Source organism: Homalodisca vitripennis, chromosome 1, assembly GCF_021130785.1.
Source record: "Homalodisca vitripennis isolate AUS2020 chromosome 1, UT_GWSS_2.1, whole genome shotgun sequence".
NCBI lineage: Eukaryota > Metazoa > Arthropoda > Insecta > Hemiptera > Cicadellidae > Homalodisca > Homalodisca vitripennis.
Window position 1 is genome coordinate 143,808,368 of NC_060207.1, and position 14,920 is coordinate 143,823,287.

At 33.3% G+C, this 14,920-nt stretch overlaps 1 protein-coding gene across 2 annotated transcripts in view; it reads right to left on the minus strand.

Annotated features, from left to right (window-relative positions):
- LOC124372737 (ubiquitin carboxyl-terminal hydrolase 34) overlaps positions 1-11,601 on the minus strand; it is a 145,936-nt gene extending 134,335 nt beyond the window's left edge. For both annotated transcript variants that reach the window (XM_046831156.1, XM_046831150.1), the window contains exons 1-2: positions 11,250-11,601; positions 1,372-1,477 (exon numbers count right to left, since the gene is read on the minus strand). In XM_046831156.1, coding sequence (XP_046687112.1) covers positions 1,372-1,477; positions 11,250-11,292 — 149 coding nt within the window. In that variant the 5' untranslated portion in view covers positions 11,293-11,601. The remainder of the gene's footprint in view (positions 1-1,371; positions 1,478-11,249) is intronic.
- Positions 11,602-14,920: the final 3,319 nt, after the last annotated feature.

Below are 14,920 nucleotides of genomic sequence, written 5' to 3' on the forward strand. Positions count from 1 at the left end.
ATCTCGTGAGGCTTTTCTCAGGGGTCTGTTCTTGGACCAGTCTTTATATACTTTTAACTAATGACTTCTCGCAACATTTACTTGGGCAATGTGAAATTGTGATGTATGCTGATGATACTGCACTCATTATTACAGATAAAAATAAAGACCAATTTGACGTAAATAGGCTTATAGTTCTTAGTATGGCAAAGCAATATTGTCATACTAATGATCTGTTGGAAAATGAGAGTAAAACTCAACAGCTAATTTTCACTGCATCACAAAACCATTTTAGTTGACTTCCAGAATTACACATGTCGAATACAACAAAAAACCTAGGGCCTTACTCTGGAACACATTATCTTAAAAACCTTATCTGGGCAATCTCTGACAAAACTTACTTCTTGCCTTTATGTAATAAGAAGAATTAATCAAATTGGCAATGCAGATGCTGTTACAACAGCCTATCACTCCCTCTTTGAGTCTCACTTTAGGTATAGACTAAGAGTCTGAGGAGGGACAAACTTTATATAAGTCCTGATAATACAAAAGAGAGCTGTAAGAGCTCTTACAGGTCTAAGGCATCAAGACATTAGGGAAGCCTTCAGGAAACTAAGAATTCTAGCAGTAATAGCTCTATACAAACTCCCAACAATTCTACATTCTGTTACAACAAAGCAGACTACAACTGGAAACCATCTCTGTCACAACATAAGAAATACACACCTTTTTGATCTCACAGCCCACCAACTGTCCCTGTACAACAACAAAATCATCTTACAAGGGAGCAGCCTACTTCAACGCCCTCCTAAACTCCCTGAAGAAAATCTCAGCAGGTATTTGAAGCCATTACAATTTGGCTTCTTCAGCAGCCCTTCTACACCACTCAGGTATTTCTGGACTGGACAACACACTATTCATACATTTATGAATGAGAACCAAGTATTTCTGTAAAATAACTAAATCATTCCTATATTGAAAAAATTGTAAACTTGATGTTTAAATGAATAAACAGCATTATCTATTGTCTATTGAAAGTTTCAATTCTATAGCTCATTTTGTTCTTGAGACATATCCTATGGATAACAGATAGATCCAGAAGAATTTTGCCCACCCACCGAGAGATAACAATATTAAGGAAAATTCAAAACGTATAGCTTAATCTGTTATAGAGATATCTTGCAAAACCCCAGCATAACAATTAAACATAGCACATTTTGTTTTATAAGGGCTAAACAAATAAATTCAATTCTTATACATATCAAGTCTTTTGAAAGGTTTATATTACTCCTCGACTTACTCTTTGATTTTCTTGTTTACAGTTAAAAAAATGCAACAAACCATTCAGTAGTGTACAAAATTATACAAGTAAGGGTTCATTTTCTCACTTACCTCTGAATCCAAGTATGAATGAAGGTGAAGACATGTTCAATCTCCTTCTTTTTCAGCAGGGGTAAATCACTTCCATCCAACCTATTTATCTTATCATGATCTGAAACTGACAAAAAAAAAATATAAACCACTATAATAAAACAGTACAGAGGCGCACTAAGGAAGAATTTTTCTCTCCAACCTAAGGGACTCCACCTAACTGGCCACTAAAGTTCCCGAAAGAAATGCATTTCTTCAAACACATGTTATTAAGAATTGAAAGAACCCATTAATTGTAATCAACTGTTTTTTGTAAACATTGTAATATGACAGCACAACCATTTGTTTAAATTAATTTAACTATCATTTTATATTTGTTTACATTTATAGTTTTGAAAGCATAGTGTAAGCTTGATAGAAACAAAACTTCTTATTTTAACCTTGTCTACAATCACTGTTGAGCACAAAGTTTATCTAAATAATATAAATTTATAATATCTACATATTATCTATATAAATTTATTATAAATTTATTATAAATCTATATAAAACCCACATAGGTGTTTTTGTACAGAAGCGGGCTTTTCAGATTTTGTATGAATACAACTTCCTTCATCAGGTTAAAAAAAGCAACTCAAATGTGGTACAAGAATTGTCTTAAACTGGAAGTATATTACAATGGCCAAAAATAGACACTTTATGATCAAAGTAGGCTTCTCAGACCTATGAATGTAAACATATTTTCTTGAACGGAGAAACAAGCCAAACTTAACTATGGCAGAAGAAATACTTTAGACTAAAGTAAATTACAATGGCCATAAATATACATTTTTTGACATTGTTTCTTGATCAGGAAACAAGGCAAACTCAACCTTGGTGACTAAAGTATAACTCACTCGAATCAGAATTGCTCATAAACATGTAACGCCTAAAATTACTGCCTGATGGGTGCCTAAAATTTGCCAACTTCTGTTTCTAAACTATATAGAGCCCCATAATTTATTTCATTGTAAATGTGTTACCTGAAAAGCTAAGGTCTTCAACTTTAGGATTCTTCCACAATGGCCTAAAATAGTTCAATTGTTACTGAAATATTTGGACTATTAAATTAAATATGGAATCTTGGAGAGATTATCGATTTATTTCACGGATACTTATAAAACTTTTTCAATCTCTGATTTCAAAACACTAAGTTTACAATCAAATCCAAATGAATATGAAGAATGGAACAATTTTCAGTGATTATCCTGTGCCATTTTTCAGTGATTATCCCACGCCAATGGCACGGTGTTGGGTAGGGTTGCTGCTTGCACCTGACCACTGAGTGATCCTGTCCTTGCAAGCAGTCCAGCAGTCCACCTACCAGGCCATTGGTGGTGGCTAGTCTCTACCTACCAGGCCATTGGTGGTAGCTAGTCCTACCTTTCAGTCATTGGTCCCCAGGTTAAGTGTTAGAGAGGGCTTCTAAGCCCTAACTTCACCCGGTAAAATAAGACTACTTTACTTTACTTTCACTATCTCAAGAGTGTTTAAAATGTCATTTCAAAAGAATATGCCTATTGTATTGCTGATTTTCAAAAGGAAATTACGTGCAAAGTCGTGGGTTACTGCTAGTAAATTTTATGTTTTTTCTGTAACAATCAAATAACACAATGTTTCGAGATCTGCAACCTGAACTCTTCCTCAGGTGGATAACTAACCTAACACATGACTACAATCTAGGTTAAAATAAACAAATCAGAGCGTTATGAAAAACATAAGAACCAAGAATTACAACAAACTTGTGTCAAATCCATACATACTATATCTAACATGGCCTTAATAAAAACAAAACAATAACTATTGAAACAAAAACTAAAGAATAAAGGTCACAATGAATAGTTCTGCACTGAACGACCAGCCACTGATAACTGGCCAGAGGCCAATAGAAAATTGTGATTGTCACAGCAGAAACAAGTTGGCAGCAAACAAAAAATGGAATTGTGTCTATTTATTACATCTAGTTGAACTTCTCAAAACCATATTGTGACTCCATTTTGGTTTACTCGTATTAGAAATCTCTAAACAATTTGATACTTTAAGTTTCCTTGTTAATTCATTTTTCATACTTGGTAACCAAAGCGGCCTAATTTTGACATAGACAATAGACAAAATCCATTATAAACATGTTTATTAAGAACAGTATTAGCACCATAGTAACATATACAATTGTATTTTACAAAATATATATTTTTACAATGATATAGAGGTTGCATTGTAAAATGTAAATGTCAAATTCTATTAGAAAGAATTCTTCATGGAGTAGAAGGGACAGTCAACAAGCCATTTGTGTAGTGCAGGTTTGAGTTCTTTCTATCCTTTGCCTCTCAGTTCTGATAGCAGGTTATGAAGCTTCCTCCCCATATATGTAGACTTCTTTTCGAACTGTAACAGTCAGTGTGCTTAACGTCATACAAAGTAGTATCTTTGAGGTTGTACTGATGAGCTTCCCGCTTTGATAGGTCCTCTCTTAATGCATGCATCACAGTTCCTTGAATGTATAGTGATATGATAATGAGGATATTGTGTGTTCTAAAGACCTCTCTACAGCTGTCAAGTGGCTGTAGTCTTGCAAGTATTCTGACTGCATTTGTTATTTTTTAAGAACCCTTTGAATCCCACCAGCTAAGGTCCCACTCCATGCTACTATGCCCGTATCTCATGTGAGCCTCAAACAAAGCAGAATAAGCTGTTCTTGTTGTTGTTTCATTAGTAGAAGCTTTGGTGACTTTAATTGCATAGAGGCTGAAACTAAACTTCCTACAGAGTTTGTCTACATGAGAAGTCCAGGATAAGTTTGTATCAAGAGTTATGACTAAAATCTTGGCTTCATTGTTCATTGTAACCTCTGGTATACATAGCAAAAATTCAGATCTCCATCCAAAAGCTATTTGGATAGTTTTGGTGGTGTTTACTTCTAAGTCATTTTTATAACAGTACTGATAAGCCATGTTGAGGGATATGTAGGATGAGATTACCAGATTTTCAGTTCAGGTTTCACTACATACCAGGGTTGTGTTGTCAGCATACATAAAGGCTAAAAACATGCATGAGGCAAAATCTCCTATGTATTGAGGCAGGTTTTTAATGATGATGAGGAAAATTACTGTTCAAAGAATGGACCATGAATAGTTCTGCACTGAACGACCAGCCACTGATAACTGGCCAGAGGCCAATGGAAAATTATGATCATCACAGCAGAAACAAGATGGCAGCAAACAAAAAATGGAATTGTGTCTATTTATTACATCTAGTTGAACTTCTCAAAACTTTAGGGGAACCTGCGCCTAATAGGTATGAGACTGTATCTTACATAATTAGATCATTCATTTTCAGTTTGTCTTAGCTCAACCAGTTGTTTTCATACTTTTAGATAACATTGGAACCAATGCTTTACTGTTCCTGCAACTCACACCACTGCAACTAGCTGTAAGTCTATTTTATTCTTTAATTCATGCTGATTTTTCTTTTTTTACATACTTCAGCTTCTGCATCATATTCTTTGCCCTTTACATTTTGAATATAAGCAGTCTTATACTCATCTTTTCCATCAAAACTAGTTATATATTGTATTGAAAGAGGTTTTTCTTTTTCAACTCTTACAGTTTTTATGTCAGTCATAGCTATTCTTTCTCTTAATTTTTATGTCACTCATAGCTATTCCCTTCAATAGTTAACGTAGCATTACATCCTATATAAGTACTGATTGGAAAGGTCCTTGACCATCAGTGTGGACTACAGTGTCACCCCCACACTTCTATGAAAAACAAAAAAACATCCTTTAAGATAGTACCCAAATTCAAGTGCAGATCACCTGAGTGCTCGTAAATGTAATCTTTAACTTTGGTACTAATAGTAACATATTTAAGACAACCTAACCTATACCTACTTACGTATATCGCAAAGTAACAAGAAGTATATAGGGACAGAATGTCTTACTTCTCGCCGACATTGCTACCTTTTGGGAGGCAGAAAACAAGAACTGATCATTATAATGACATGTAGTTTTCACAGTAAGTCAAATAAAGTCTTCTTCTTTCTAATAATGTAGATTTTTAGGTCCCCGGTAAGAGAAATCATTCCAAAAATAGTGGCTTCCAGATAATACCATCCTTTTTTTTAGTTGTTGAACAGGACATGTAAGGTTTCCCACTATTTTCCAGCAATTTAGTATTATAAATAAAGTCCACTAGTTTCTTACTAATGATCTTTTTCTGGGTTATTTCATATCAAATCAACATATGGTATAAACATGACTACCTCAGAATTTGATGAAATTTTGTATGAAGGTAGTAGGAAAAATTAATTACAAATAAATTTCAACTACCCATTCACAGAATAGGAAATAAGTTAATATTTGGCCTTCATATGGACATTGTAAGCATGTTCTTTCATCAAGCCTCTTCACTGAAACCTACGCCATCATGTAGTCTTTCCATGAGCAGTATCAGAAAAATACCACTCAGCCTCTACACAAAAATCTTGCTTATGATAGAATCAGTTAATACTAGCTTTTCTTATTTTACATTGTGCAGCACATAGATGTGAGTAATCACAAATCTTTTGTGGCACTGACTTGAACAATCATTTAGATCAGAGTCTCATTATTATTTATGAGTGTCTCCTTACATTTTCAAATAAAGTGCATCATATAATAAAAACAATTTTCAACTAGCAACAATTATTTTATAAATAAATAAATTACCGTCTTAGGGGCAACCCTCTTTTAACAACTCAAATTATAATTATGATAATTATCACCATCCTAATGAAATTCAATAAAGTTAGGATACATAGTAAGACATTTATACAAAACAGGTAAACATCCTTTCTTAAATCATTATTTAACTATGAACACATTAGCCTTCAACTTTAAAATTTTGAGAATCATTTACCAAAATTATAAACTACTTATAGAAATGTTTTCAATAAGTACGCAAAATTTTTCAATTCAAAAATGCACTTTTTGAGAAAATCTAAATTAAACTTTTGAATTTTATTAAAAAAAAATACTTATGACAAAGTATGTTGTGTTATGCATTAAAAAAGAGGATTTAAAACTGAGTAAAGTACTATCTTTCAATTTAAGGACAAATTTCATGTAATTATGAGGTGGTGAAGTAAATTTTTCTATTTTGGTGTGTTGATTTCATAAGGAATGACCCTTCTCCCTCTTTTTTTACAAACTGACATTTTTTGAAGAAAGTCTATATTTATGTTTTCTTTGCTGTTATCAGCATCAGAGTTTTCATTACTTCAGTGGATCAGTACTAAATTATGTTTAATATCGTTTTACTGGGAAATTAATTGAGATTTTTGTAATTTTCGTCATTTAAATGATGTCAACTTTTTATTTACTTCATGGTAACACAATTGGTCAACATCGGAATCATCAACATCTTCAGAAAAATGTTTGTCATTACCAAGGGTGGAATAAAAAATGTCACTTAAATCTTTAAATACAGTACAATTTGACTTGTAACCACAAAAGTCTTGGTTAGATATTGAAGGTTATGCTAAGTTAAACTCCTCATCAAATAGTCTAACTAATCTATTAAATCAGTGTTTTCATGAGATATGGTGAGGAGTGTGATTTCTTCTACAGACTGATATAAGTTGGATTCATTGTTAGAAATAACAATCTTTTCTTCCTTGTCCGGGTAGGTAAATAAAAATAACTAGCTGGACTTACATACTATGATCCCCCAGAGCCAAGTATTTTTTCCAGTTTTTAGAGTTTTTGACATAACACATTATTTAAAGATTAATAAACAAAGTAGCAATGTTTACAAAAATCCAAAATAATGTTAATTCATCAAATAATTACAACACTCAACTATCTATAAATAGATATTGGAAAACACCTTCTAAAATATCAAAGTAAAATATCATTTATTCCCGAATCCGTGTATGATACAAAGCAAGTGATATCCAAGTAGTTTGATTAATTTCTACAGACCCAGTAGGGATCACTTCTGGCTAGTTTATACCTTCCAGTTGAACCTACAACGGCAAAAACCGATGTGTTACAACTTAAATCTGGGCAACCTTATGGATGTCCAGGAGGGGCACATCACTAACCGCAAATGTCGAGATTCTGGGATGCAAGGGTAATTCGATAGGTCTTGTCTACTGTGGGAGATGGTTGTCGTAGTTGGTGGGGTTCGTTCCTTAAGTGTCAGAGGTTCTTGTAGCCTCAACATTGGGGAGAGGCTGGGGTACTTTCTGATTAAACAGAGGCCACCCCTCTAACGATTAAAAAAAATGATGGTATATAAGTAAAATTCGATTATGAACACAAAAACTATACCCTTATTAAGTATTTTACAAAATTATAAACACACATTTATATTTGAGTATTTCAAAACAATTGAGTAAAATACAATTTCATGTTATGACCATTCACACATTGTTTCAGCGACGGCAAACCTCCTTTACTCTGTAAAAACGATATAGCTTCTTACTTGCTCTTTGACAAATCCCAAATCAAAATACCATCACTCATTGTACTACCTACAAATCACTAGAACAAGTGTACAGTACGAAAACAAACATAATAATGAGCTAGGTTACGTTTGATAAACCGAGACACGAATCAAGTACAATCTGATTGGAACACTGCAGTTACACCGGTTAATGACCTTCAACTTAACCTACTTTCACTGTCCGAGCAGATAACAATTCTTATAACGTGATAATTGTGTACAGATGATAAACAAATATGTTCCACAGTATTTATTGTGTAACTGCCCACCCAAAGTTGCTGAATCCCGTTTATTATCGGTGGCCTCCATTTAATCAGAAAGTACCGAGGCTGGTTCAGCGCTGGCCTCCCTTTCCTTCGAGGGGACATGACGAGACTAGTGCCCCAAATTCTTCCTCATCGATCTTCATAGGAGGCGGACCCTACCTCCAACCTTACCCATCCAGAATATCCTGTCACTCCAGGAGCAGCGCAAAGGTCCTTATAGGACTAAGTGTAATTTATAAGCTTCTTGTCCCACGAGAACAGAACAAATGTCCACACGATTACACCACCAACTGGACAACTGTCTTCTAAACATATCTAACATAATAGAACACCAAGAACACAATATAACAGCTGATACAACAAAAATAAAACAACAGATAATATGAAAACGAGTATACTCCGACGTGGTGGTTGTTCTCAAAGCAACAGTTGCATGGCATATCTCGGCCATAGTGGTTGTTTGCCAAAATAGAGTTGCACAATATGCGTATCTCAGCTGTGGCGGTTAAAGGGTTAAACTTGGAACTTAAAAGTAAACAGTTTAAACTTATTATGAATAAAACTGTCACATCTATCTCAGAGTAAAATGCAACTAATAGTCACATATCTTAGAACCTGATCACAGATTATGAAGAAAAAGTCACAACTAATATTTCATGACTGTGTTTACTACTTCAATGTTCAGTTTTGCTGTATAATTTAAGAAGAAAAATTACAAACCTCACAAATGTGTTGGTTTTCAATACAATTGAAACAGTTCTAACCACAACTTTATGAAGAAAACCAACACATCTTCAATAGCATCACTTTTCTACAAATACAACATAACCTCTCTCTACAACAGTTCAGACACTAGCCTATTAAGAAGTGTCGGTAATATTGTTAAAGTAACGGCCGGAGCGGCAAAATGCGAGTCTTGCGTTATTAACTTATTGGAATCGTCCTACAGAACAAAACAATATAAGGTTTGAAGGGGTGCAAATGAGAAATAACAAAGTTGTAGAATATAAAAAAATGGAACAACTGTTCACACGCGCAGCAAAATTTCATGTTGTACATCCATGTCGGGCGTCACGTGACCTTTTGTGCCGTAATTTAACCTCGTGATGACGTCATCGGATGCGGTGCCATCTTTGGAAACGTAAATTAAAAATAATACTAAAATGAGCAAAATTTTGATCCAAATGAACAATGTTTTTCTTAAATTTCGAGCTACAAATTAATTAGTTTTTATCGAGTTGAGACGAGTCCCTCCGGCCATCTCAAGGAAAGAAAAACATCCCTCGAGATAGTATCTATCAGTAAAATATCAAATTCTAGAGGTGCTGATCAGAAATATAAATTGAATTGTAATGGAAAGGCAATTACGTAGCGTGTAAAAAACTTAATAAATCATGAATACCCCTAATATGAATAAGTGTATAAATATGGACATTAATAGAGAACACTTAGCCTACCATTAGTGTGTTCCACAGAATGTACAGAAACTAAATAATCTCGTTTCGGTCGAAATGTAACCTCATAACATGCCTGACAAAACACACCAATTCACTACGATTGGTCGAACTACTGGATAGTTGATCCATGATTGTCACGTACTCGCTCGATCCAAACTACAGTACACGATATATAGTGAAGCACTGACTTCTGCCCCAGAGCGTTCAGATAACAGATACGCTATCAGTCCCAGCCGCAGATAATATTTACAAATATCCAGACACAGCACACAAACAGAACATTAAAACATTAAGAGGGTACGGTCCAATAAGCGGACCCGGTTTTTTATATCGAAGAATATAATCATCGATACCTAATATTCGCATATCGAATCATAGACTATCAATCGATATAAAAGTAATAACAATCATATGTTTAAATTAAAATGTGAATTTAATGATAACAAATAATAAATGAACATAACCAAAATCAGGGAAACTCATAACTTTAACTAAATGAAACAGAACGAAAACGTTTTTACTAAAGTTGTGTCCACCATTACCTTCTTTTTTTGCATCTGAAGACGACCATGTTAGCTCCTCTGACAGTTACATTTGTTACCTTTTCACAAATATCACATAATGGATTCTTAGGTACTAACCCAACATCCTGAAGCCATAAAAAACATATTTTATCGTCTTTTAAAGCAATTTCGTGAAGCTTCCTAAGATTGACGGCCATTTTAATACACAATGTTACGTGAAATTTAAAATATTACCTTAATTGTATTATTTGAAAGTGTTTACAGCTGTTCATATAGATTATTTAAGTTGTTAAAAATAATTCATCAGTATCGATTTATTATATCGATGGTTATGATTAAGTAATATCGTTTGCCAATTTCGATATAAAAAACCGGGTCCGCTTATTGGACCCTACCCCATTAAGAAGTTAACTATTTATGTATATACCCTCTAAAATCATGAATTGTCATTTGCATCCCCTAAAATCATATATATTTTTTGTTCAGGAGGAAGAGCAGAATACATTGATAATGTCAAATTCGTGATTTGCCACCTCCACCTTTAGTCTTATAATTTCCATTAATAATTCTGTCATTCAATATACAGTATTAATGATATACTAAATGATAAAAAAAAACAAGAGACGGCTTAACATAGCCTACTCTGTCCCAAATTACTTGTTTTAATCCCTGCTTGCCCAATACTTCATCAAAAACCTTGTTTTGGGTATTTAAATGAGCATAGGGTAAATACACAATTTATACTTAAGTTTACCTTTCACTGTGTACCTTCTCACCCAGTGCACTTCTGACCTAGGTGTATTTTAACTTAATACTGAGAACTTAAGAAGAAGGTCTAGTCTAGTTTATCTAAACAGTATTCCACCAATCTCATAATTAATTAATTGACTTTTATTATAACAACCTAAGATATTGTTTTTGGTGCAAAGTTTAGCAGCTGGGAAGAAATTATTAGTAAGCTAATCTACTGTCATTTAAAATATAATTAGTCTAACTTGCCAATGGGATAATTGCTGCACTTTTTAATAACCAACAGTTTTGTTAATTTGTTATAGGCCTATCCAGTTTTGGTAAATATTTACCAAGCCCAAGTTAATAAAATGACAAAATATGGTAGTAGTTACTTACAATTGTTAAGCAGTTCCGAAAAATCCGCACAAATATCACACATGTTGTTTGGAAATTAAATGGTATAATTGTTTGGCACCAAAGTTATAATCTCATAATATTGCATATCCAGAACTGTACGTTGGATTAAAATTAAAACAATAAAATCACTATTTCACTATAAAAAACATAGTTGCGCTTAACACAAATAAACAAATACTGCACTTAAGAAATTATAATTAGCACTAAAATTGTACACCATTGAAGTAAATAAACATAAAACCACTAACGTAATTCAAAAACTAAGTATTCAATATCGGAAAACTTTAGTTTTAAGTCCAAATTACTACCTAACAGAAAACAATACCAAAATGTCATACTGATAAATTACGGTAGGTAGCAGCAGCAGTCACCAACTACCCGTCAGCAACAACAGCTGCTATGATATAGACAATGCCAAAAATTTAAAGAAAAATATCTAAAATGTATTATATTTTTTTGTTATTTTTTATACATTAAAATAAAATGGGGCACTAAATTCTTATACATAAAAATTTTATATTTTCCATTAGCTTTATAATATGTTTGTGTATATATGTTTGTAATATTTTGCAGACTTTTGACTATTAGCACGTGATTGAATTTGTGAAGCAGTGGTATATCAAATTGATACATGTAATATTCTTGTAAATTGTTATCCAGAGATATTTATAAAATCTGTATTTTGCGTATTTGAATGTGAGTCTGAAGTTGAATCAAGGTTTTGATTAAATATGTGATTTTCTGTTATATGTACCAGTGTTTTAGTGCCCAAAAATGAAACATCTAACCATAGACCTGTAATTTACGAATTATGAAGTATGCTTTGATTTACAACTTTAGATTGGACATTGATATACGGTATACTTTTTTATTATTTGTCAGAGTATCAACGGTGTTTAAACGATCTGCTCTTTTATTGCTTCTAAATTTTTTCGAACGCTGTGTTGTACGTTCTGTTGAAAATACAATAGATGGACAATTTTTTTTTCTTTCTAAGTATCTCATTTTACGTAATTTAGCCAATTATTTTTTGCTTTGCTTGAGGAATATGAACATTGTTCAAACCACCTGTTCTTTTATTGTCTCCGTATTTTTGCGAACGTCGTCTTGAAAGTTCCTTTGGACGTAATTTAGCCAATTTCTTTTGCCTTGCTTGTTTCACTTCATCAGTCGTATGTTCATTTATCTTACTTTGTTTTCTACCTTTTGTTAGATTTATTATTACATATTCTGCTTCGCTATTTTCAGAGCTTTCTTTACCACTTCTCTTATTTAGTTTTGTAGATGAATTGGAATAATTTGTTTTAGTTTTTTCCCAATACAATCATTAGCTAAAAAGGAAATAAACAACTATTTACTACTTGTGAATCCAAATAATAATAGATACGCTCCGTCACAGCTGATTACAGACACCATTCTCATTGCCTACTTATTGACTGCTGATAGTCCCAGTAAAACATGCTTTAAATGGCATGTTGGTTCAGATCAGATGTTTATACAGGGTGTTCTGAAAAAAGGTGCCCATAAGTCAGGGCGTGATTCCTCACATCAAAATAAGAAAAAAAGGTCTAATTAACATAGGTCCGAAAATGCTTAGTTACCAAGTTATACAGGGTGAAAGATTTCGTCTGAATTTCAGTTCCCCTGCTGCAACGAAGCCCTACGGGTATTTGTTGGCTGTTAATTAAGATGTACAATTTAGCGTACTTTATGTAAAATGAACTGAAAAATTGAATAAAACCGTTTCCAGACCTGTAGCTACAGTAATTTTTAAGATATGTGACGAAATACGCGAAACTTGGTCCCGAAAAAAAACAAGTTACATTTAGGTTTGAAGCAGATTTACTATGTTAAATGTACAATAAACACAAAATATTTTTTCACGGTACTTGTAGAAAATTTAATTTCGAAGAGAAAGATGTAAAATAAGTCTATAATAGACAAACGCAAACTTTAAAAAATAATCCTTAATTACATACAAAACGCATGAAAAATAGACAAAATCTGTTAAGCTCTCTACAAATGTAATATTGAAATTAAAACAGCTGTTTTATTAAAACAAATTAATGAGTTACTATTATTTTTTATCAAGTAAATATTTTTAACAATCATACATTATCATACATAAAAAAGTTATCTGAATTATCATTCAACAAAAAAGTTACACTTGTCCTAAAAAACTAAAAAACTAACCACGTCACAGTAGATGTTCAAAATGTTTCCCCTCATTCAAAATACAAGCATCCAGCCGTCTTCTCATACTCTTTTCGAAGATCCCAGGTGTCTCACGTATCCTTTGAATCCCGTTAACAATCCTTATTCGCAACTCTTCTATGGTATCCACAGGCGAGTCGTAGACAAGCGTCTTTTAAATGTCCCCATAAGAAAAAGTCTAGAGGATTGAGGTCAGGTGACCTTGCAGGCCATGCTACTGGGGCTCCTCGACCAATCCATCTGTTTGGATATGCTTCATTTAAAAATTCTCTTACTTGTAATGTGTAATGAGCTGGAGCTTCTCCATCCTGCATGAACCACATGTTGTTGCGTGTGTATAGTGGCACATCTTCGAGTAACTCATTCAGATTAGTCGTCAAGAAATGTAAATAATTTTCACCATTGAGCGTATCAGGTAAAAAACTAATAAAAATGTTATCACCCAGAATAGCAGCCCATACGTTTATAGAAAACTGATATTGGTGACGGTTCTCTGAAATAGCACGTGGATTTTCAATTGCCCACATGTGAGTATTGTGGGTGTTAAGAATAGCCATTCTTGAAAATTTTTGCTTCATCAGTAAAGATAATGTAATTTAAAAAAAATGTGGATTTCTGCACCTTCGGATAAGCCATTGGCATAGCTGAACACGAGGAAAGTAATCTCGAGTCAAAAGAGCCTGGACCCTTTGATAGTGATAAGAATGCAACTGCTGCTCGTGTAAAATCTTCCAGACAATTGAATTACTAACACCGAAATCCAAGGCTAGTTTTCTCTAGTACTTCTTCCAGGATGATTTTCTATTTCGTCCAACACGCCCTCCTCCAATTCAGCTGTACACGTTGTACGTGGCCGTCCTCTGATCTACCAACTTTTCCAGATTTAAAGGTTCCCGTCTCGCTTAGCCTTCTATGAATGGAAGAAAACATTTTATGAGTCGGTAACTGTTTATGAGGAAAATGGTCCTGATAGAGTCGTCTAGCCTGACGACTGTTTTGCCAATGTGCAAGACCGTACATTAAATGCATGTCTGCCATTTCACCATTAGTGTACATAATATTCATATTACCTGCCATGATGAATAAGATATTATTAACTATCAAAAATTAACTTCAACGGCACCTCGCACTAACTTGTATTAAAGTACAGATCAACACACGCACTTAATGAGCAATGGAAAAATAGCTGCTTGTAATGTTTATTTAAATTATTATAAAACAATGTTACATTGTTAAAACATATGTTTTAAATAGAAATTATTTTGTTTCTCAAATCAAATATTTTAATAAAACAGCTGTTTTAATTTCAATATTACATTTGTAGAGAGCCAGATTTTTGTCTATTTTTCATGCGTTTTGTATGTAATTAAGGATTATTTTTTAAAGTTTGCGTTTGTCTATTATAGACTTATTTTACATCTTTCTTTCTCTTCGAA